This window comes from Athene cunicularia (assembly GCF_003259725.1).
Source record: "Athene cunicularia isolate RWA chromosome 1 unlocalized genomic scaffold, athCun1 chr1_part2, whole genome shotgun sequence".
In the NCBI taxonomy this organism is placed as follows: Eukaryota; Metazoa; Chordata; class Aves; order Strigiformes; family Strigidae; genus Athene; species Athene cunicularia.
The window spans coordinates 11,925,360-11,949,891 of NW_020799092.1; the positions used below are offsets into that span (position 1 = coordinate 11,925,360).

Genomic DNA, 24,532 nt, shown 5'->3' on the forward strand with positions numbered 1-24,532 from the left:
GAATTCTGGGCTATCCCTTCCTGTCTCTGTTTATTTTGTATTTATATTTGCATGGCTGGTTATCCAGAAAGGATTTTCTGCTTGTTTTACTGTATTGCTGTTTTATAACTGCTTCTATTTATCTCAGTGCAGACTGATAGCAAATTCTACTACAAGTATATCAGAACAGCACTGATCGCTGCATGCACAGGAATACACAAGCACACACTGTTCATTGATTTACATAGTCAATTAAGTCCTTAAAAATAAAGATAATGAAAAACAGTACTGTAAGCTGTAGATAATCACTACCTTTTTTAATAAGTGCAGGCATGAGTGTCAATTCTTTTTTTGCACTTGATCAGTATATCAATTTCCTTTATAGCCAGTTCCCTATCTATGATATTCCTAGAAATCCATTCTACATTTTAGATGATGGATCCAGTTTTCAGGTGTGAAATCACACCCCAAATTCTCAAATAAAATGTACAATATCTAGAACTCATAGCACACAGCTAATAAATCTTCACCTGATAGGCACAGTAGCGACTCACAGATATTGTATAAGCACTAGAGCTTCACTGGAGAAACTGCTATCAAAGAACCTGAACAAGATACAACTGCATTATCGGCAGATAAGACTGCTCTTCTTTTTCTTGTGAGTCTTATCAGTAACACCAAGTAGGCAAGATCAGCATGATGTTCAGGCCTGATTTCTTCTAGACATGCTTTAAAAATCTACAGTGTGGACGTTATGTGGTAAATGTTCCTCTGACTGAGTCCTAAACCCCTTAATTTTCTACTTCTGGTCACTCTGTATCTTTAGGGAGATGTGCCCAGTATTGCTTTTAGGCCTTCAATTCGGGTGCAGTTACGAGGATTGGAGTTATAAGAAGCCAGTTCTAGAGGAGGCCATGGGCACAGCTAAACTACGTGCTCATGATGGTATGACCACCCATCATACTGAGTCCTCAAATCCAACTCAGGCAGAAAGCCCACTGAAATCAGTGCATAAAGCCAGTATTGGTGGACAAATTCTCTTTGTAGGTAGGAAAGACTAATTCACAGTAAGACTGGTAAGGGTTTAGTAATATTGCCCTTTGTCTTGAAACAAATTAAACTGAAAATAAGCATGAGTTTTATAAATGGTCACTTCTAGAACCACCACTTGTATTCTGACTTTGGGCATATTCCCATCTCTGTTTTTTTCCCATGGTCTAGATAATGAACCAGAGTCTGTTATTTGTGAATTTGTCTAGTGGAAATGGGAAGATGATTGCTTCAGAAGGCAACGGTCATCAGTTCTAAAAAAAATTGTAGTAGGGCCCAAGCAGTACACCCACTAACAGAGGCACTCATAATCCTAAATAAGTGTCCCAGTTGCTTAGCTCTTAATTTTATAGCTCTAGGAGAAAAGATTAAAGATTAAAGATTAAAGAGAAGAAAAGACTCTGTTGTTATTAAACAGCAGCAACTAGGAAACAGTCTAAGGAAGAACAAAAGAAGAAAGAATAGAGAAAGGGCAATAGAAAAACAGGGCTAATAAAAGAGGTCCTTTCCACGCAGGAGCACTGGGCAGAGGGTCTGCATTAACACCTCCCCATAACCAACTTGAAGAAGCTTATTTTTAATGGGGAGTTTCTTTCCATATAGAAGAGGACTGAGAGGTCCAAAGTTGAGGTCTGAAGGGCTCATGAAAAGGGCTTCATTTCACAAAGTAAGTGCCTATTTTGCACTGAACAAATGTTCAGCGACAGGTTTTTGTGGCAGGTGTCAACTGTCAAGTTACTGCTGTTACTTTCAAGGCAGCACAACAGGAAACCATGACAGTTGCACATGCAGTTGTTCATGAGAAAAAGGAAAACAGATTTAGGTCAGCATTTATGCAAATTAAGTGTGGACACTGTTTTTTCAGTGCATTAGTGCTGTGGCCCTTCAGTGCTCTGAACTATGGGCCCCCTCCCCTTACCCACCACTGCTACAGCAGATGGAGATGAAATAACCTCTGCAATAAGAGATGGGTTGCTTATACTTGCATGCTTATTCTTTGTAAATTTTTCACATCCATGCAAAACCCTGCCAAAAAGATGATTAAAAAACCTCAACCCCACAACAATAAAAGCCCAGCATTTTCTTAGAGGGGTAGGGGTGGATGGGGAATAAACACCATGGAAACATGTAGACAGATATATTCTTAGAATCAGATCATTCTTTTGTGTGGAAAGCCTTACTAATTCTAGCCTAAGTGCTACAAGAATAAAGGGTTAGAAGGAAAAACACAGCTGGTGAAAATTGGGGGGTGCAGCTCTGCATTTTATGTCTTCCACTTTGTGGCAATATCTCTGTATTCCTCATATCATCTTCTTCATTGGCTGCAATAGGCTGTGGAGGGATGAGAAAAGCTCAGAAGATATGTCAGTGCTGTCAGCAAAATAAATTATACCTGTTGTCCAGTTTTTTCCATTTTGATTTCATGATGGAAATTGTAAGGGTGACTGTAAGATCTGGTTTCAAGCTCATTTAGTGACTCTTCGAAGTATGATCTCACAGATTTGGAGATGAAGGGATCTTCCAGGACAGCCTGTTTAACCCACTGCACCTGTATTTGCTACTCTATGCTGTCCTTGGAGATGTGATGCTCCTGAATGTTTCCACTGATTCAATCTCACTACATTATAGTGGCTCTACTGCACTGTTTTACACTACTAAAATGTTTTCTTGCCTAGAGGCTGGGCAAGCCTACCAAGGACTGTTCAGTTAAATCTGAAGGAGTCAATATATAATGTGTCAGTTCAGGCGTCTCCTCCAGGGACAGGTTAGCACCCTGGATCTCATCCAGATCTGGCTTTAGTCCATTTATAATAATACAACACACTTTAGTTTACAGTCTGAGCCTTGAATTAAACTGTCCCTGGAGGCACTGCATATTATTTTCAGAGACTCAACCAAGTATTCTGAAGTGTTGTCCAAATGACGTGGGACAAAGATCATACTCCAAAAATCATGGTAGGCTCAAGTTTGCTCATTATTAATAATCATTAAGCAGATCTAGTAGAATTACTCAATCCTAGAATTCAAGATGTAATAGGCAAGCTGTATCCTGAACTCAGGATCAGGTTCTCCACTACCCAGCAGTGTGATAGCCCAATGCAACAACATATGGTTGCGTTTGCACTTGCTCTGCATTCTGTTTTCATTTACATCTATGATTGCTTAGATGCAGGGAAGTGGAGAGACCAGGCACTTGAGACAGGCTGCAGTGGGCAGTTTTGCATGCAGTGTCACAGTGCTTCAGCTGCAGAAAGCACATTTCACACAAAGATGAAAGCTTTTCTAGAGACAGGGCACTGTCCAATTTGTATTAAACTCAGAAGTGAAACTTCTCCTGCAGGACAGTAACAAACTGATTAAAAATAATTAAACAGAAGCCCCATTAGGGAAGGTTGAAATAACTGAATCTGCTCAGATTAGAAAAAGATTAAGGGAAGACAACAACTGCCTACAAATACTTAAACAGGATGTTACAAACTGCACAGGGATTAATTCTCCTCCTTAGTCAACAAGACAATAAGAAATAACGGACTACATCAGAGACTGATTACAAAATACCAAATGACTCAATTAGCAACATTTGGATTTGCATCTGATGCTGGAAGTTTCCAAGACTGAGGGGTCTTCAGAAATGGGTCTTGGTGCCTGCTCAAGGGAATGAGCTGCTAATGCTGGCTGATCATACATTAAGTAGCTTTGAGAATAATAAGCTCAATCTTTCTACAATGCATAGGAAAAATTATGATGTGACGTATCATAAGAGGTGCCTGTCTACTCAAATGATTCTGTGAACTGACTGCATATGAGATAAAGCCACCTGGCAGTTCTACTGGGACAAAGTAAACCTTGTAAGACTGAGGCAGTATAGGAGATGTGCTCCTATAAACACCTAACGCTCCTTTCAACAAAGATCAGTTCTTCAATGAAGAGTCAACAAAGTTGTTTTGCACAGATTTTCAACCTGTCCAATATAGTTATTTCACTTTAAAAATGTGGCTCCTTGTAAGAAATTATCTTACCTGCCAGTATAGCAGTGTCAAACAGTTTTCCCTAAGATTTTTCTTTCACATTTCAAAAGAAGCCAGTCTACTCACAAGTCTCATCTGCTGAGTGAGAGAGGAGACTGGAAAGTGTATTGATCTCATTGATGTCCGGTCCTTCTAGGGAATAAAAGTTTACTGCTTTCCTGGCTCTGATTATATTTTTGTGAGGATGTGGATCACAGCTTGCGAAACAGTAGTACATGAAAGATGAGACAGGCTTCACTACAGAGGTGAAAAGCTGGAGGAGGCATGAGGGGAAGCATGAAGAAGGAAGCAAGAAACTGAAGGTAAAATTTGAAGAGCTAAGTGGATTAGGAATCCAGGACTTGCAGAAGGTCATACAGCTTTCTAACTTTAAAACATGCAGGCTTAACCTTGAAAAGTGTAGCACAAGACAAGCATAAGTTTCATGAAATAACTACTATATTTTTTAGGGAACATGCTGAAATGTGCTAAGATCTCTCCATTCCCACTGAGAGGAATGCAGAGATTGAGGTAACTTTCAAAAGCTATTTTTCAGTAAATAGGAAGGTATAATTGAAAAGCACTTATAGAAAAGTTCAGACCAAGGGAATTGCTTCATTGTCTGAACTTTTACAGCCAAGTAATTCAGCCCAGAGCATTATCTGTTGTTCTGCTGAGTTTTAGGTCAGGCTCTTCTTTTCAGATTTAAGGAGGGAGCAAAGAAAACTCATACATCCACATGTATGTCCTTCAAAGACTATCACAACAGACACCAAGGCCCTGATTAGGTATCTGAAAGTCCTCATATTGTACACATGACTGCATGTGAAAAAATCTCAACAGCATGATTAAGATTTTACAAAATAGAAGGTAAGATTCTGACCTTTTGAAATTAATTGGAATTTTGCCATTGACCTCAGCAGGACCCCAGATTCAAACCTAGGCATCTACCCTGAATTGCAGAGGAACTAAGAACCTACCAGTCTGCTTGAACTTTGAATGCTCAGCACTTTTAGTATTAACCCATTAGCTTACACCATTAAGTTTAAAGAATGACCTCTGAAAATTATCACCTAAAACTTTCAGCCACAAAATTGTCTGACTTGCAGACAACGTTTTCTTATATTATTCTTTAATCTGTACTTTCAGTATAAAATGGACAACCAACTGTCTATCTCAGGATGTGGTTGGATAGAGAGGATCTTTAAAGCTGAATTTCTAACTTAACTAACTGCACATTTATTTCCTAATAAAGCAAATTTTAACTTCTATGACCTCACTGTGGATCCAGGAGTACTTTCAAAGTATTATCTACTTGAGAAGAGAATAGACTCCTATCTCTGCACTCTTGTGGTGATACAGCCCCCAATGGATTGTCTATGAGAAGTCCACTCTTCCTTGGCTGAAAAATCAAAGGCCAGGGAGTAGAGTTATGTATGAGCCAGACTTCACTAAAGAAACAGTGGCTTGCACTCTCAGAAATTAAAATGTTGTATCTTTTTGATTCTTTACTATCCAGGAGTACTCTTCATCTGGCTAGCTTAAGCTAGAATGCCCTTTCCATGAACTATAAAGCTTACTACATAAACCACAGTAGATATGGTTTGAAACACCCACATATAAAATTACAGTGTGAATGTTTAGAGACTGTTTATATATATATAAATATTTAAGCCACAGTGTTTCTCATAAGTGTGCCCTGTAGTTATCGCCCAGTCAACATCTGTTCCGAGTAGCACAGACCTCTCTGCAGAAGGAAATATGTATTGCATCTCAGATACCTTCTTCACCGTATGGCAAACACTGATCAGATCTCACTTCTATCCACTTTGTCAATATAACATAGAGGCAAAAAGTCATATAGGACAACAGTACTCTTAGAATTGTTTACAGCAGCTTAACCAAGTATGTCTGTCAGCTCAGGTGTTCAGGTATTTACTCAAACTTTGTATTTCATAGCCTTTAAACATAGGTAATATGTTTTTTTTCTCTACTGACTATATTTCCTCATCCTCAATTACTGAAATTTTATCTGCAGTGCTAACTCTTATATTTTGTAGCCTTATCTAGGAATAACTAGGAACAGATGATAACAAATACTTCTTTTGTTTCCAAGCATTCTATCAAAGCTATAATCTAAAGGGCTAACTATACGGGTGCCCCTAAAAATAATGACCATCAATCTGTATTACTTTTGGGTCTCAGTTTACCGTACTGTCTCTGAAGAGAAAAAAAACAGCTCAGGAAATCAGTGAAAAAAGCTGGCTGAATACGAAACAAAAGCCAACAGCTAAAATCCAGGTTGCTGCAGGGACACCATAAAAAAAACCACCTGCAGCAGCTATGGTAGGAAATAATTTAGTAGTGAGTTTATGGTTTTGGCTCCTGTTAGAAGATACCCGATAACTGAGTTCTGAATGATTTGCCTCCAGTCATGCAAATGACACAGGGACCCAAAAGCGTGTCGATTGGCAGGGTCTTTCATAAGACATGCCTTTACAGAAAATGATAACCTGTGGATAGGTTTCACAATACTAAATGGTATATGCTGCCGAAACTATTTTAACGTTTATTTATGACACCTTTTACTCTCTCCTATTTCCCCTCAACTACCTATAGATCTCTCAATCACACAAAGACAGGAGGAATGTGAGCTAAATGTGATAAGAATACAGGTTTATTATATATAGCCATAGTTGAGCCACTGAGTAGTTTTGCCCAACTCCTTTTCTGAGTTAACTTCTGTTCTTCTTTGTTATTTTATTAATCTATACCCTCTTTTCAACTAAAGGCAATTTTTGTGCTCCAAGACCCATATTCCTCTTGTGGTACAATCTCTGCCCTTCCTTAGAAGGAAGCTAGAGTCACAATTCTGATCTTAATTTATGAGGACAGAGACAACTGCTAGCTGTTCCACATAGAGACTATCTATTGCAAATAAGCTAAATCTTCAAAGGGAAACCTTGCAAACTCTAACTCACTGATGGCTAGCAGGCAGGTTTGGGCTCATGTTTAAGAGAGAAGCTGCTGTTGATTAACAGTCCAGGCCTCAGTCCAAATTATCTTTTTGTGTGCTTTGGGTCATCTTGAGTTAAATTCCATTTTGCACTGTAGCACACCCTATCATCTTGGAGAACCAAGTGTCATAACATGTCAGGCTTCAAAGTTAGTCAGAGTCCAGGTTAGCCTTATACAGACAGGACTGAGCTGTGTGTGAATTAAATTCCTGAACAATAACATAGTGCTGCAAAAGTTGATGGTAAGAGCTAATACAGAAGCATGTTTATATCTAGTTTACAGGTGAATGCTAAATCTGATTTTAATTCCTATAGTATAATTGTATTGCCTCCAAAATTCCTAACGCATTAGGAATTAAAAGGTAGAAAGTAAAACTACTGAAACTTTCAGAATTAGCTTAAACGACAAGATGAGACTGAATTTAGATTAAAGATAAAATCATGTTTCAGCTAAACATATAACCATGATCAATACCAATATCAGAGTTAGAAGAATTTATTCTAATACTGTTATGATAAAAGTCATCATCAGGAGTAGTACTGGCATGAAAAGGGATTTGTGAGACCTTTCTTACAAAACCTACAAGCTGATCAGTGTAGTGCCTTTGTAAGGTTAATGCCATGCGTAGAGCATACAGGCATCTGCCACAAATACTTCTATATCAGTAATCTGGAGATGTACAAGGTATTTCGCTCCTGCAGAGAGGGTGTTTACATGACATTCTGCTCAACGAGGCTACATTGCAAATCCTCAAACCAATAAGCCACATGCCATCTTTCAGTATTAAAATATCAATGGAAAGTCAACATTTACATTTGATTTAACTGTGCCAGATAAACCCTCCCATTTTACTCACAATACTCTGAGTTAATTAAGCTCCATGATAGCAATCACGCCTTCACTATATAGAATAAGCAAGAAAGCTAAAGCCCTGAAGTTTCAACATAGCTGTAACACATAAGCAGGCCTTGCAGTTTATCATTTTCGGATACGTACCCAGTACAGTACATCTGTCCAGCCCTCCATCGTAATGCACTGAAACACTGTCAGCATGGCAAAAGCAAAATTGTCAAAATTCGTAATGCCGTGCTTAGGTCCCTCCCAGCCTGCCTTACACTCGGTGCCGTTCTGACACTGCCGCCCGTGCGCAGACTGGGGGGCACAGGGAGACGGATCATCTTCTGCAGGTGTATCTTAAAGGAAAGGAGGGAGAAAATTAAGATGAAGAGAACTAATTGCTATTCGACATACTGATAAGCATTTTATCAAATACATTTTGCAGTGAATTTACCAGATTTTTCTAGGAATACACAAGAAAATGTACTAATTTTAATGGGTGGAGGGATGTTTTGCTGTGCTTCACTTTCTTCATGTAAAAATAACAACCAAGTTGTCAGATTTTACAGTCAAAACTAAAATGCCTTTCAACATAAGAGGGAACATTAGATTGTCTATTACATTTCTTTAAGCTGCGTTATGACCAGTGTTTTCATACCACAGTCACCTGGCATCTAGGTTAATCCTGGAAGGGAACTGCAGCACTGACTGGCACTCCATTGAAGCAGGCTGAACCCCTGCAAGCAGACAGGCTTCAGTGCTCTGGAGAGAGGTTGACACAGTGCTGGGTCATGGCTAAATTACAGCAGAAAGTCTCTGCTCGTTTGGAGTGTAGAAGCGGTGCAGCATTTTATCAATAGCCCAGTGGCACTCAGAAGCTCTGTAAGATTACTGCTTGATTATCCACCCCTTATTCAAGTGTACACGTGTTTCCAAAGATCTGAGAACCCATACAACAAGTCGGCCTAAATGCTTTGGTATATGAAAAATGCTACATAAAGTATTTTATAAGCACAAAAACTCCTGCAACAGTGTTTTTAAAAAATATATGGATTCCGGAGCCTGGTGCTACATTTATAACAGTTGTAGGTATGTATGTATGTATGTGTGGAGGAGCAGGTAATTATGCTTGTTTCTTATCTTACATGGCAAAGAATGTAATTTTCCAAAAGTTATGATCACATTCTGATCATTAAAGCATGCCAGAAATAGCAATATTAGAATCAGATGGTGTACTGTAAATTAATCCAGACAGTATGGAGAAAGATACATACTTTAAATACATAAACCAGACTAATAATTCATTATACTTCTAGCATCAGTTCCAGCAAACGACATCTGCCGACATTATAAAAGCAGAAAATATAGAACTTCTGAAACAATTTCCTGCTGTACATTTTCTTGGTTACGAACTGAACTGGGTCCTAAACACTGGCACCCACCCCCACATGGGAAATCACTGCTGTTCAAATTCAATAAATCAAATGAAAAAGAGCAGATGGTTAGATGAGTGACAATACAATTGAATTATTCTGAAATTTGAATATTACTTTCTGTAAATAATTTGAATTTTTTTTCCTGATGGATTTGGTGAAAAAATTTTCTTGTCATTAATATAATTTTGCTTTCTTCCTAGCTGCACTTCTAACCGTCGTTACAGTCTGTGATTAAAAAAGAGGCCTCTATTAGATATTAGAAAAACCTGGACCTCTGTTAGATATTACTTTACAGTGATACTGGTTTAAAATGAATTTGTGTACAAGATTAATAATAAAATATGAGTTGTTCATTTCTGTGAAGCCATCTCATTTGTCGTTCAGTTTGTTAGTGGTGAAATCATCACTACTTCAGTGTTGCTTGAGCCTCTGGGAGTTTTTCTGAACTCAAGCTGGATTGTAGTGTTGAAGGTCCACGTTAAGTTCACTACTGTGTTCATCAGGAATTGACAGTTTTGCATGTAGCTCTTACAGATAAACCAACAACAGAGCACCCAAGATGAGCAAGCTGAACTGTCATTGTTAGAGACAGTCTCTCCACATCAAAGGTGATTCATATCCAAGAAGCACAACAGAGGAACCACCACTGTGAAACCCTAAACAGGTACACAGCAGGGAGAAACAGCCACTCATCTCCTGTGCCAGCACAAATGCTCCATTATATATGGGGAAAGCCCGCCTCAGAAAATCTTTGTGTGTATGATACAGTGTTCCCCTTACCTATCAGTCCCCCTTGCACATGGTAGCAGGTCTTATGCATCTTCCCCATGAATAACTCCAGTCCAATGATGGCATAGATAATAATGACAAACAGCACCAGCAGGGCAATATGCAACAAAGGGACCATGGCCTTGATAATTGAATTTAGAACCACCTGGAGGCCTGCAGAGAAAACAGAAGGAGGCACTTACTGGCAAGAGAACAAAATTTAGAAAGCTTATAAATGTCACAATAATATGTCATTTTTATTTCATTCCTCCTCACCTGAACTCATTATCTTGATGATGTAAAGGTGTACATTTACAGATCACCTTCCTCCAGAAGATCCTCAACATTTCACAAATTTACCATCACAGCCTAGATCACAGACTAAAGTAAAACAGGTATTAACTTACCTGTCACCGAAATACCACCACTCTAGGGAGGGAATACATTAGCTGTTTTGCCTGTTCTTGAAAGCCAGACCTAAAGTGTTCTCCAGACAGTACTGAGGATTGATTGCCATTGTTCTTGTGGGGGACTTTAACCTCTCGGGTATCTGCTGGGAATACAACACAGCAGAGGGGGTACAATCCAGGAGGTTCCTGGAATGGGTGGAGGATAACTTCCTCACACAGTTGGTAAGTGAGCTGACCAGGGAAGGTGCCCTCCTGGACCGGCTTCTTATGAACAGGGAAGAGCTTATGGGAGAGGTAAAGGTTGGAGGACATCTAGGGCGCAGTGATCATGAGACGACTGAGTTTTCAACCCTTGGAGAAACGAAGAGAGGGGTTAGTAAAACTGCCACCTTAGACTTCTAGAGGGATAACTTTGACCTGTTCAAAAGACTGATGGACAAAATCCCTTGGGAGGCTGCCCTGAAGGATATGGGAATCCAGGAAGTCTGGACGTACTTCAGGAGAGAAGTCTTAAAGGCACGGGTGGAGGCTGTTCCCACGTGCCAAAAAACAAGCAAGCGGGGAAGGAGACTGACCTGGCTAAACAGGGACCTTTGGCTAGATCTCAGGAACAAAAGGAGAATCTATTGCCTTTGAAAGAGGGGCCAGGTCTCTCATGAAGACTATAAAGATGTAGTGAAGTTATGCAGGGAGAACATTAGGAGAGCCAAAGCGCAGCTAGAGCTCAACCTGGCTACAGCTGTTAAAGATAATAAAAAATGTTTCTATTAATTCATTAACAACAAAAGGAGGATTATGGAAAATCTCCCTCCTTTATTGGATGCAGAGGGAAATATAGTAACAAAGGATAAGGAAAAGGCTGAGGTGCTCAATGCCTACTTTGCCTCAGTCTTTAGCAGTGGAACTGTCTGTCCCTGGACACTCAGCCTCATGAGCTGGGAGATGGAAAGGAGAAGCAGAATGAGGTCAGCACAGTTGAAGAGGAAGTGGTCAGAGACCTGCTACACTGCTTGCATGCACACAAGTCTGTGGGACTGGATGGGTTACACCCAAGGGTGCTGCAGGTGTGTTCACCAAGTCCCTTTCCATGATTTACCTGAAGTCATGGCTAACTGGGGAGGTCCCATTGGACTGGAGGATAGCAAATGTGACACCCGTCTACAAGAGAGGCAGAAAGGAGGATCTGGGAAACTATAGACCTGTCAGTCTGACCTCGGTGCCAGGGAAAGTAATGGAACAGATCACCTTGAGTGCCATTACAAGTCATATAATGGACAACCAGATGATCAGGCCCAGACAGCATGGGTTTATGAAAGGCAGGTCCTGCCTGACAAACCTGATCTCCTTCTGTGACAAGATGACCCAACTACTGACCGAGGAAAAGGCTGTGGATATTGTCTACCTGGATTTTCGAAAACCATTTGACACAGTTCCCCATAGAATTCTCATAGAAAAACTGGCTGCTCACGGCCTGGATGAGCGTATGGTCTGCTGGGTCAAGCACTGGCTGGATGGACGGTCCCAGAGAGTGGTGGTCAGTGGAGCTAAATCCAGCTGGCAGATGGTCACAAGTGGTGTTCCTCAGGGCTCAGTGTTGGGACCATTTCTGTTCAACATCTTTACTGATGATCTTGATAAGGACATAGAGTGTATCATCAGTAAGTTCGCAGATGACACCAAGTTAAGTGGGAGTGTCGATCTGCATGAAGATAGGGAGGCTCTACAGAGAGACTTGGATAGACTGGATCGGTGGGCCAATGTTAACGGGATGAGCTTCAACAAGGCCAAGTGCCGGGTCCTGCACTTGGGCCACAACAACCCCATGCATGGCTACAGGCTTGGGGAGGTGTGGCTGGAGAGCTGCCAGGAAGAAAAGGATCTGGGGGTTCTAACTGACAAGCAGCTGAACACAAGCCAGTAGTGTGCCCAGGTGGCCAAGAAAGCCAATGGCATCCTGGCTTGTGTCAGAAATAGTGTGACCAGCAGAAGTAGGGAGCTGATAGTCTCCCTGTACTCTGCACTGGTGAGGCCACACCTTGAGTATTGTGTCCAGTTTTGGGCACCTCAATACAAGAGAGATATCGAGGTGCTGGACTGAGTGCAGAGGAGGGCAACAAAGGTGACTTGTAACTGAGTTTGCTAAAGCACTAAGCAGCTCAGATGCAGTTAACTAAATATGTAGATTCATGGGACAATCTAGTCTCCTTCTCATTTGTAAAACCAGAATAACAAAGATGGCCTCACAAGCTTTTAGTAAAGATTTGCATTTACAAAGGTCTTAAAGTATTATCACTGGTGGCAATGATGACAACCACTGTCACTGGCAAGTTATTAATGTTGGAAGTATTGAGAGACCTCTAGAACTGCAGTCTACAAATAGCCAGGTCAGAACAATTATGAGGTCATGATTTTGCAGTGACTGAGTGGCAGAAGCCACTGTCTTCTTCAAATTCTGTCATCCCCTCAGAGATGTTGGTATTAGATGTGATTTTTGAAAAAAGCAGTTCATGAGATGTAGATGTCTGTTGTACATCTGCCAAGAGAGTTTGTGGTAACTTAAGTTTTAAAATTTATCATCTAAGATCTTAGATTTTAATTTTTATTACTTTTTAAACTAATTTAAATACTTTCTATTAAGGATGACACATCTCTTGGCAAGGACTTTTACTTGTAGGCAAACCACTTGTCAATTCACAGCTAAGGTTGAGACTTTGTGTTTGCTCCCTAGCCACGATGGAATGCAGCAGAAGCAATATCAAAGGTGGCATCAGCTGCCAGGCCAGCAACATCATTCACTGCCTTCTAGTCATCCAAAGCTGGCTACTGGCATCCCTCTAGTCCAAACATTTTTTCAAGTGTCTGCAGCCAGTTCAGTTGTCTGTTAATGGTTCATGCTACTATCCAATGGGAGCGATATTCAGCATGAAACATTCTGGCTTTCACAAAGAGATCCTTACCTGAAGTACAATACTGAAAGGGTCAAAACTCATCCCATACAAGAGTGGCTCAGTTGCTGCTGGATTTTTTTGGTAAAAAATATTGCTGTGATTACAGCCTTTTCCCCTATATGCTCACCTCATTCAGTCTAATTCTAAATATATACAGAAAATGAATTGCAGTCCACATCAACATCACTCCAATACTTTACAGCAGGTGAGAATCTAACATTCACCAGAAAATTAAAACAATGTCCCACCTTCTCCCAAACAGTGTACAATACAAGAAAGTTAAAAGACTACAGACTGCTACGAGCCTTAAAAAAATATCCACAAACTTTGCAGATTAAAATATATGTAGCTTTAAATAAATCTACATAAAAGAAAATGAAGACTTCCATTTATAGTGATTTTAGGAGACTTGTTAATCCAAAATGTAGACAAGATTACAAGGTTAAGAGTTCTAATACGAGGTCTTATGTAATTTACCCTTTATTATTATTATTAATTGATTTAATATTCATCATAGGATATACACAGTGGTCTTTGAGAGTGTACTGAGGACAGAGACAACGATGAACAAAAAGATCTCTCATTTTAAATGTAGTTTCATTATCACCCATGCCATGAAAGTGCTTCAGTGTACTACAGTTGTCCAGAGAAGATAATACCTGTACAAACCAATGCACTTGGTGTTAACAAAGCAGTGCCTGTGAAATCAAAGGCTTGCACTATAAACATGAGATGACAAGGTGCTTAGACAGTCAAGAGGAACATGTACCACCAGAAGATTTACAGAAGCTTCAGCTAGCTTAATTAGAGAAAAGCTTCTTGAGGATAATAAACCAACTTTGAAGAAGAGATGAACTACTGAATAGTGTTAGCATGAACTGGTGTATGTGCTGTGCCCTGTTAGGGCAGTCTGTTTTTAAATCCAGATGTTTCCACTAATTAACAAATTTACATATATTACCATTAAAGTATTCAGAGAGTTTCTAAAAGTTTAAAAACTGCGAACCATGCAGCAACTTTAGAAACATCCTCTCAGAAGATGTAACAAATGCTATTTGTAGAAGGGCAAGTGATATATACACATCATCATGCTTCCTGCACTGTTGCCAAACCTACTGCTGCAACATAGCTGCTGCTAGTAAACTACCTTATTCTCAGGCAGCCACTTGCAACATGACTAGCTGGATATGCAAGGTATGACATAAGGAACCAGGCCCAGACAATCAGAAAAGTCAGCGTAGTAGCAAGGGAGGAGAACAGGAAGAGCAGATAAAGAAGGATTAAAGGACTAGGGGAGAGTCATAAGTAGATGTACCAGAGACACTTTTAAAATAAAAACTCCACATGCTTCAAAAGACATCAAATCTGCATTCTGAAATCTGAGACGCAGATTAGTGTTTGTGGATGATCAGATGCATTTCTGATCAGGGTAAAGCAAGGTGAACCATCCCCTTACATGCAGTCACAAAGCTTTTTCTAACAATTGGTGAGAACTTCTACACACTTTTACATGCTCTTTCCCTGTGCAGAAAAAAAGAAAAAAAAGACAGTTGAACATTAAAAAAAAAAAAAATTACTTCCCTGTTCCAACTCATGCATGCTCTTAATTTTTGCAGACTGTGACATATCACCCAACATGGGTGCTCACAATACAGGGGCAATACAGTTCCACTTACCTGATGCTCTGTATTATACCATTTCACACCTTTGATATTTTCTCTCTTGTGCAGGTAAGGCTTGCACTAAATTGTGCAGTTTATAATAATAATTAAATCAGAATGCCTGGTGGCGTGATCAGACTGCAAAGTCAGCCTCTGGATTTCAAGTAGGTGATGCCAATAACTGCCTTTCCCCAGCAGAGTGAAGAGCTGCATTTTCACACTGCTTTACAAAGGCTGGCAATGCTATTGTTGGCCAACCATAAATGCAGACTCCTAAACTTATGTCTTGGCAAGTAAACATAAAAACAAATGGTTTTCAAATATTTAGCATTCTAAATGTACTTATTTATTCGTGAAAGCTCTCCATGTGCTAGACACTCTCCAGATATCTGTGAAGGCACAGCATCTGCCTTGAGGAGCTCACTCTAGGCTGGACAAAGAGATAACTGCACAGAGGTTAGGAAAAGTGACACAAAAGGAACTCTTTGCACTTTTTTTGGCTGGTGCTTTTCTTGTGTTAATAACTTAAGATCTTAAACAGCTCTTAGTATTTATTTTAAAAGCACTTCAGTTTACCTTTAAAAAAAACATCTTGGCTGCATTCTTTAGGCTGACACTGACTCCATAAATGTTTCAGTAAGCAAAACATGTTAATGCCATTCCCTGAGCTTACAGAATTTAGCATTTGGTTACACTGATAAAATATTTTAGATATTTATTACATGAGAACAATACTGATTTTTATACCAGGACAAGCCCTTTTCAGCCTCCAGAGGACTGCATTCATCCAAAAGTTTAGGGCACAACTGGGGAGTAGAGAGAATGGGGAAGAAAGAAGGAAAAGAGCTTATACCAAGTAACATTGATTTTTCTCAAAGCTATGGGAAATACACTGTTAGGGATGCTGCAGGTGTTTTAGAGCTATTATATGATGCTGTATTTTTCTCTCAGGAAGACAATCACAGGAGGGGCTGGTTCTTGTCTCATCAGTTCAGGCAGTTATTGAAGAACGTGCTTATCCCTAAGCATGTGAGTGTCTGCACCTAAAGCAATGGGATTACCTACATACCCCACTGTGTACTTACAAGGTTTTTTGGATTTTAACCAATGCTCAGCAAGATGGCACAAAAAAAAGTGCATGAGACCAGCTTCTAAAATGCACTTGGCATTGTTGTGCTTTGGAACATATCCAAAGAAACTAATGGTAGGTTGGTCTCAGAAAAAAACATTTAGGCCTTTCCAAGCAGAGCTCTATGTCATATTTTCATGTGTCTTCAATTTTGGATCAAACTTGGACAGGGTGGTTTCCTGTTCTTATCATATTAGTAGTCCAGACCTTTGCAGAAAGCGTAGCCTGAGTCTACTCGTTCATTGGTTTTGCAGGTCTATATTTTGCCTACACCTTGGTGTTGCCTGAACTAGGAGTATGAGTAGGCACAGTCTATTCCTCCTGGGAATGAGCAGGAATGAAAGGGAAAGGAGAGGACCTTTAACTCCATCCATCCCTCCTTTGCCTCTTGATACACACACAAAGACACAGAGATTTTCATGCTTAAGCCAATGCCAAGGGTGTGGGAAGTAATTATTTTTCTGCTAATATAATTAAGAAGAAAACTACTATTTCTGCAAGCAATGAAGAAGCAAGGAAGAATTTGTGACTCAGCACAGTGCCTGAGTCAGATTGCTTCTGGGAATCACTCTTAAGTGGTAGAGTTTATTCACCATACCCAATCACAGTTATTTCTGATGATACACTAAGAGACTGACACTACACTTATCTCTATTTCCAAACCACAAGCAATATAACTGGTAATATTCCCCCAAATGGATGTTTATAATTTAATAAACATAGGCATTGGCTAAGAAAATGGAAAAATATTAAATATTCATAAATATGAAAGGTTTTATACCAATTTTAAAGGAACCCTGGAAAACAACATTTTTGTCACAAAACCATCCACAGTCATGGCAAGATACCTTAGATAAGTACATCTGCAACAGTTTGTGAGGGAAAACATTAAGGACTTTCTTCATCAGTGCTGTGAAGGGAACTCATATGGCACAGTTCAGTTAAGGACAGCTGCATGGTAACAATTTGGGGAGGTAGTCCCTTACTGTCTTGTGGGAGTCTCAAAATATTAGTAGCAGATTACTAGATAAAGCAAATTCTGTGGGTGTAGTGTAGCGTTCTTGGGGCTGCAGATGTCACTTCTATTTCAAGAATAACAGAGAAGGTCTTGCAATAGGAAGGAAAGACACAACACAGGACAGAAAACTAGCAAAGTTAAAAGAGATAAAAACTAGGAAAGGTACTTTTCAAGTGGAACAGTGACTATTTGGAGTAGGTAATACTATTTAAACATATATGAGCATACAATTCAAAACCATATGCTAGAATGAATAGAAAAAAGAAAGTTTTGGCATCTGCTCCCAATGTTCTCATTCCTCCATTTCCAAACCATTCTTTCATTGACTTCTCAAACTGAAATACACACACACAAAAGGAGATATATACAAGTGGGCCTGTGCATGCAAGAACAATTGTTTTATTTTTAGTCACGTCTTGCAATACTGCTCTTGCCTCATCCTTTGAGGCGAGAAAGGAACTGCAGAACAAACAGAAAAGTCACAAAAAACCTCTTGGATTCAGCTCTTCCTTCTGGATCCTTTTCTCTTGGGAAGCAATTTGTCTTCTATATTCTCTGCCTGTCAGAGTGACCTAACTTAAACAGTCAAACAAGACAGGTTGCCTTCAGCATGGTGGCCACACAGCCCCAGTTTTTGGGTGCCTGAGCAGTATGGTTGGATAAATGTACAGACTGCCTTAGGCCTTTTGCCCCTCTCCTGGAGGAAACCTCTACTACCGCTCACAGAAGCATCCCCTTCCAGGGGGCTTTAACGTTTATTAATAGCTTTTTGTTCAAAGCATTTATAAAGTTGCTTGCTGATTAGAAGACCTTGCTCATCTTTCCAGTCCCAACACATTAGGTAGCTCCTACAAGCTCAACTTCATTCTCCAGTCATTTGAACTTAGCTCAGTTCATCCAGGAAAAAAAAAAAAAAAAAAAAAAAAAAAAAAAGAAAAAGGTGAAGTGTCCCTTCCATGCAGCTACCTGCATATAGAGGACGAGTATAGAGAGGAAAATGGCAACTAACTGTCTACTGAAAAATGCACATTATGGAAAAAAGACCATTTTGAGCAAACCCACAATTAAGTTCAGTAAGTTAAATTTGAGGCAGTTTTGAACAAGGACTGCAGTGCACTGGAAAATAGTCTTATTCTGAGAGGAGGTGGGATGAGGTCAAGTATTCATTGCTAGACAAGGATTCCTAAAAATGAAATTAAAGTAAGGTACATAACAGGCATGCAGGATCCCTGGCAGTCTGTAGGCCAGCAAGGATCAGCTGTCACGCTTTCCTAGGAAATAGCTTTGATTTTCTGCTGACAGAATGATCATGGACTCTCCGAGAAAACTGTTCTTGGGCTCATTGTAAAGGTTTTATCTATACTTAATCCCTGTACAGGATCACAAATAGATCTTTTATTCACCCCTCTCTCTGCAGAGGTATGGAAAGCTATAGACAGTCTGGCCAGAAGACTTCACCAGTTCTTAGTGAAATGATCCATCGTACTTTCACTTTTTATTTTAATTTCTTCATTCTCAAGCAGAGAACAGTCTTTCAAGCTCCAGTACAGGAGCAAATTTTGGTCTAGTCCCGTGCCACTAGATTCAGTCAGAAAACTTTTATAGGAATGTGTCAAATGCTGTACTGTCTTTGGTCAGGTGAACATAAAAATCCCCAAACCAATGCAGGGACCGGGGGTGGGTGGGGGTAACCTTTGTAACCCTCTGAATTAAGATAATGATGAAAAAGCTTTGTTTCAGAATGCCAGATGCCGTTTGTACACAGCTCTGAGGAATGACTGCACACATTACTGTGTCCTAAGGTTGTAGTTTCTTAAACAAGTTGTTATGGACTAATATGTAGTTTCTTAAGTTATGGAGCTATGGACAAATGTAGTTTCTTAAACAAGGAGTAAGTACTAATGCATCATGGTAACAGAAACAGGCTCTTGAGCACAAAGAAACAAAAACAAAGCACTTGAGTCTCAATCATGAGTGTATCAGCATTTAAGTAGTGAACTAATGACTGTTGGGTTATAAATGCCTTTGTAAAGTTGCCAAAATCTTGGAAGTCATGAAAAGCATTATTTTAAACTGTTTATTGTCATAGTTCCCCAGGTAAGTGGACATTAGGCCCTTTTGTTCATTGTTAAATAATCCCTTCTGTCCTCCAAATAAGAGTCTTTTAGTTGGGGCTCCTTCTTCTGATGCTTGTTCTTTCTAACTTGTCACTCATGTACAGGTTTAAAATGGTGAAAAGCTAATAAGCTAACAAAAGTTAGCTGCAAATGTGAAAAAGGGCATCTAGGGATGATACCAGTCTTGCAGTACTTGAAGAAAAATATACTTATGACAAAAATTGATCTTGCAGGTTAAACGCGCCAAGCCTATCATAACTGGCTTACCCTGAGCTACACTAAGTTTTTTCTTCTCATGACAGAAGAAGTGAAACAAAATACTGGATAAACCCTAAAACTTTCTCTTTAGATGACTATCTATGTAGAAGCGCAGCATTGTATATGACAGACACAGGATATATAGCCTTGGAGAAGAAAATTTGCTCCACCTCTTAACTTTGAATAGCTCTTAATGGGCATAGTTGGGCATATGCCTCTGGAGAGGCATAACATGACATTTTCAAAATTGCTGTCACAGAGGGTTTTCAGGCATATTTTAGGAACCTAAAAATAGAAAGTTACCTGATCAAGTAATGAAAGAATTTATGTGAACCACACAATGTGTTATCACTTCTGTTACTGCATAAATGAGATTTGTTTTCTCTTTCTAAACTACTAAAAATATGGTTAATAAAAACGTGGTACAATGTCAAAATCCTTGAAAAGACATGGCCAGACAAATCTGAACAACTTTGCCTCTTCGTTTTAAGAAAAGAGTTTGGATTTAGGGACTTGTCTATTCAGTGGTTAATCAGTCCCCTCTCAAAATACCTAAGTAACTCCAGGTGTTTTTCTTTTCCACACTAGTAAGAATTACTTTTGATTTTTATGGGTTTGATTAGACTTAAAACTCTACTTGCAGGCATCAGATAAAAAAACAGCTTTAGGGGAAAAAGTGCCTTCTGATATAATAAGCAAACCCTCTTTTAGCTCACTGGGTAGCTCCAGTGTGTTTGGACAGAAAAATTAATGGTTGCAGTTTTTGTAAAGATGTATTTGTCAGATGAAAGAATGGTTCTTTATTGATATTTACTTTCATTGTAACTTTCTTTATGACTTGCATAATTCAAAAGATTTTCATAAAGACTGTGTATGTATTGCTGGAATACATTGGAACTAAACATTTATTTATTTTGAATTTCCTTTTACATATAATAAGCTGTCAAGAGGGAGTCATAAGGCTCTCCTGCTGCAAACTGAACACCTACTTTAAATTCTTTACAGATACAGAAATCTACAAATATAAATCTGAGTGGAATTTGGCCCCCTCCAAAGTAAAGATTTTGAGTGAAATAACAATCTCCACACCGGAATGTAAAAAGTTTTTTATACTAAACAACAGAACTGTTATATTTAAAACAGGCCTTTGTAAAGCTTGTCTATATGGATACATAGACATATTGATTTGATTTTTGACCAAGACATCAAACCTGATCAAAAGGAACTTCATCTTTTGGTAACTTTCAGTACACATTAAAAACCAATGCACAGCAACCACCTATGAGAAAACATCAATGGCAGAAATGTGCTGAACAAACAAGAATCAACAGTTATTGCAGAAAAAAAAATAAATCACTAAATCCAACAGCCAATGCAAAACAAGACAGATATGTCAGCCACGCTGCTAGTTTAATGGGCTAACAATAATATAAAAGAAAACAAGCCAACAGATTATACTTCTAAGATATACAACATTTGATATGTCCCAGTGCTCACACCAGCTATGTACTACTGTCTTCAAAAAGGGGAGCCCTCTGCAAGAATGGTGTCTGATTGAAAGATGAGACCCTTGAAAATTTAAAGAGGAGGTTTTGTAATCTGATAACGAAATTGTATTTCTGTAGATCTTTTCATTCCTAAAGAAAACAAAATTTAGTAACCCTTATGAAAATGTGACCAAAATAGAATTTTTACAATTTATTCTATTTCTTTTATTCCATGAGCTATTTTCTGTCAAAAATGCCTCTGATGTAAAAATATTCAGCACCTTTAGCGTTACTGAAGTTGAAACAAAGATTCTTTGTAGAGGGATAGCAGACGTTTTCTGAATTGTGATAGATGTGGCAGGTCAAACCAGGAGAAGATAATCTAAAACTGAAAAAATAAGAGGCATAGCTATTCAGACAACTCAGAAAAAATAGTTGCAACAAAGGGCAAAACACATATGGGATACATTATCGTTACATGTGTTAAACAGGAATTGGATTTGCTTCTGGGAAAAAGGGGGGATAAGAAAGATGTCTGATCTCCTTCCCTTTTCCCTGGCAGAAAGAAAACTGATAAAATGTTAAGAGATGTGCATGTTAGGTGGGCTGCAGTTTGCCTTTGCTTAATACTTTCCCATGATCAGAACAACAAATTATTGGTTCCATCAGTGAACATCTTACGCATAAGTTTATTAGGTGTACGTATCAGCCAGTATTCCCGTGTTCTCAACTAGCACAGTAATATGAAACAGACATACCTCAGACAGCAGTTGCTGATTTTGGAGAAACTAGATTAAAGAGAAGAGGGAAGGCCTCCAACAGATTTGTGTAGCTACTGACATTTTAAAATATATTTCCTCAGATTTTCCTCCTCTCAGTTCAGTTTACTTTTTTTTCTCCTATAGCACTTGTACAAGATGCAATATCGTTACAAATTCAGATCACCACTGAAAAAATTTATGTGGAAACTGAACAGGAGACTTAAAATGTACTCACTTGTTGAGAGAACTATCTGACTAGTCCACTGCTCTGTGCTTTCCTGATATTTCAATAATGTTTTGTGAAAATCACAATGACTACAGGCATCTAAAAATGCCTTTGGAAGGCTGGGACAAACAGAATTAATTAAAACAATGCCAGAGTCTCAGAACATCCACGTACCACCTTGTGTTCTGAGAAAAACCCTCTTCTATGAACTCTCATATTCCACTTCCAAGACAAATGCTACCCAGTGTGTGTTTCTGAGAGAGGATAAGAAAGCTTTAGGCATGTTAAAAAGTCTCAACAGTTCAGTAACAAATTAGTAGGCATACATTCACTTTAAGAAAATGAACAAAGAACTTCAAATCTTTCTGTACAAGATCCTAATATACAAAATTTAGCTTACTAGAATCGAAGTATGAAATTACATTTGATGTAAGCTTGGGATGATACCAGATGCTGTAGAGATGTCATCTGGGAGAGGATGCAAGAATTAAACAAGAGTAGACGGTATCTTTACTTCCCTTGCCCGTCATGGAGACAGCAACAGCCAGCAATTACAAGTGAACAACTGGGAACCTGACACACTCCTGCTGATACCAGTTAGCTACAATCTGTACCTATACTTCTGCTCCTTTATGGTCCAGGTAAAAGCATATCTAAACAACGCAAACTGTTCTTAGGAGACAGCAGATGGCATTCTTAGATTTTCAGATGCTTTTGGACAAGCATCTTGATGGCATGGGCTCTCAGAGCTGTGCCCTGCAAGCATTCTGAATGAGAACTCGAGGTATTACTGAGAGAGTGAAAAGAAGGTGCTAGAAAGAAAGTCTGATCCATCCAGAGCACTTCTGAAAAACCTCTTACTAAGCCAAGCTAGGATTTTTTTTTACTATCTCCATGTCTGCTCTTTGATGTCAGTGTGGGTTTTAGTTTTCTTCATTTGGAAGGAACTGCCTACACCCTGATGTGGTCCCACATTATGGCATTGGGATTTTTTGTTTTGTTCTGTTGTGAAGACATGTTGAATAATCATGCCAGCACACACAGTAATTGGTAGGATAAAGGCTGACACAATTATTGGGTACATTCGTAATTAGCGCTATTTTTAAAAGAGCTACATCGCCAAGATCAAATAATAAATATTTCCCTGTTTTCATTGGCATTCCTTAAATATAAGACAAATCTTTATTACAACAAGAAGTCTGTGCCTCTGTGAGTAATCTTCCTTACCAAAACAAAACCCTTTTTGCTACGTCAAGTTAACCTCTTCTTCCATAAATGACACCATTCTGCAGGTTGAGGTACCACTCAAGGAAACATGCCTTAGGTCCTGACTGTGTAAGTCCTACTCACAGGAATGATCCTTACTTATGGGAGATGCTACGCTAGAATCAAATTACTCCCTTGAGTATTGGTGACCTAAGTAAGTAAAGGACTTGCAAGCATGTGTAGTTTTAAGCTAACCATGAAGAAATAAGCTTAATGAGGATATCTGGTACAGACTGTTCTCTCCTTTTTTCTCCACACTGTCTTCCCACTTGTAATGAAAGCAAAACAAATTGGCCACTTGAGATTAAAAACAGTTAGGCAATGACATGGGAAAGGTGGTGCAACTTGTCCTCATACAGTGCTTTATGTGCTGGAGAGATGGTACAGATGGTTGAGAAGCCTTGTCCAAGAATGAAAGAGAATGTAAGAAATCTGCTTGAGAGCACGTTTCCTACAGCTTTTAGAGCCCAAGACCAAAAAAAGGAACGGGACTTGGCAAAAGCTGACATTATTAAATGTAACAACAATACAGTTTAAGGCAGAATTAAGATTTGGAAGCCAAATTTTGCCCAAATGTATTTGCAGCAATTCCCTGTTGTCAATGACCTTTATCACATAGGTCTGGTGGCAGTAAACTGCCAAGTGTGTTGTCTACTCTAGCTTACTCTACCCTTATGTACCAACACAGAAACCTCTCACACTTTGGAAGCTTTGATCAGGCCACTTCTATCTCCTCACATTGAAGGCTTGCACTGGTATGCTGTTTATACTATAACCTCATATGCATCAGGAGGGTAAATTTAAGCCCCTATCTCTACCAGTGACAGTGTATAAATGCAAACCATGTGCAAAACAGATGACTATCAACTATACTTTGCCAGAAGCATACACATTTTGAAAAAAACCAAACCTGTCTTTCTGACTGCCAGTTAGTATTTGCTTAAAATTTAAGACTTAATATGTGCTATTCAACATATAGAAACAGGCAACAGGTCACATTTCTTTGTTATATTCCAAAAATGCATGGTTCTCAAAAGAGATGTTGTTTTGGATTTTTTGAATCCTCTGTGTTTATTGGCTCAATTACATTATTTCCTCAGCTATATAAAGTGGTGTTAATTTTCTTGTGCTGTGCAGAAAACAATGAGAAATTAC

At 39.1% G+C, this 24,532-nt stretch overlaps 1 protein-coding gene across 20 annotated transcripts in view; it reads right to left on the minus strand.

Annotated features, from left to right (window-relative positions):
- CACNA1C (calcium voltage-gated channel subunit alpha1 C) overlaps positions 1-24,532 on the minus strand; it is a 444,106-nt gene that overhangs the window by 164,904 nt on the left and 254,670 nt on the right. For 14 of the 20 annotated variants that reach the window (XM_026841170.1, XM_026841183.1, XM_026841181.1 and 11 more), the window contains exons 6-7: positions 10,109-10,270; positions 8,052-8,248 (exon numbers count right to left, since the gene is read on the minus strand). In XM_026841170.1, coding sequence (XP_026696971.1) covers positions 8,052-8,248; positions 10,109-10,270 — 359 coding nt within the window. Of the gene's footprint in view, positions 1-8,051; positions 8,249-10,108; positions 10,271-24,532 lie in introns of those variants that run through there. The other 6 variants (XM_026841189.1, XM_026841188.1, XM_026841190.1 and 3 more) reach the window with 1 other exon arrangement.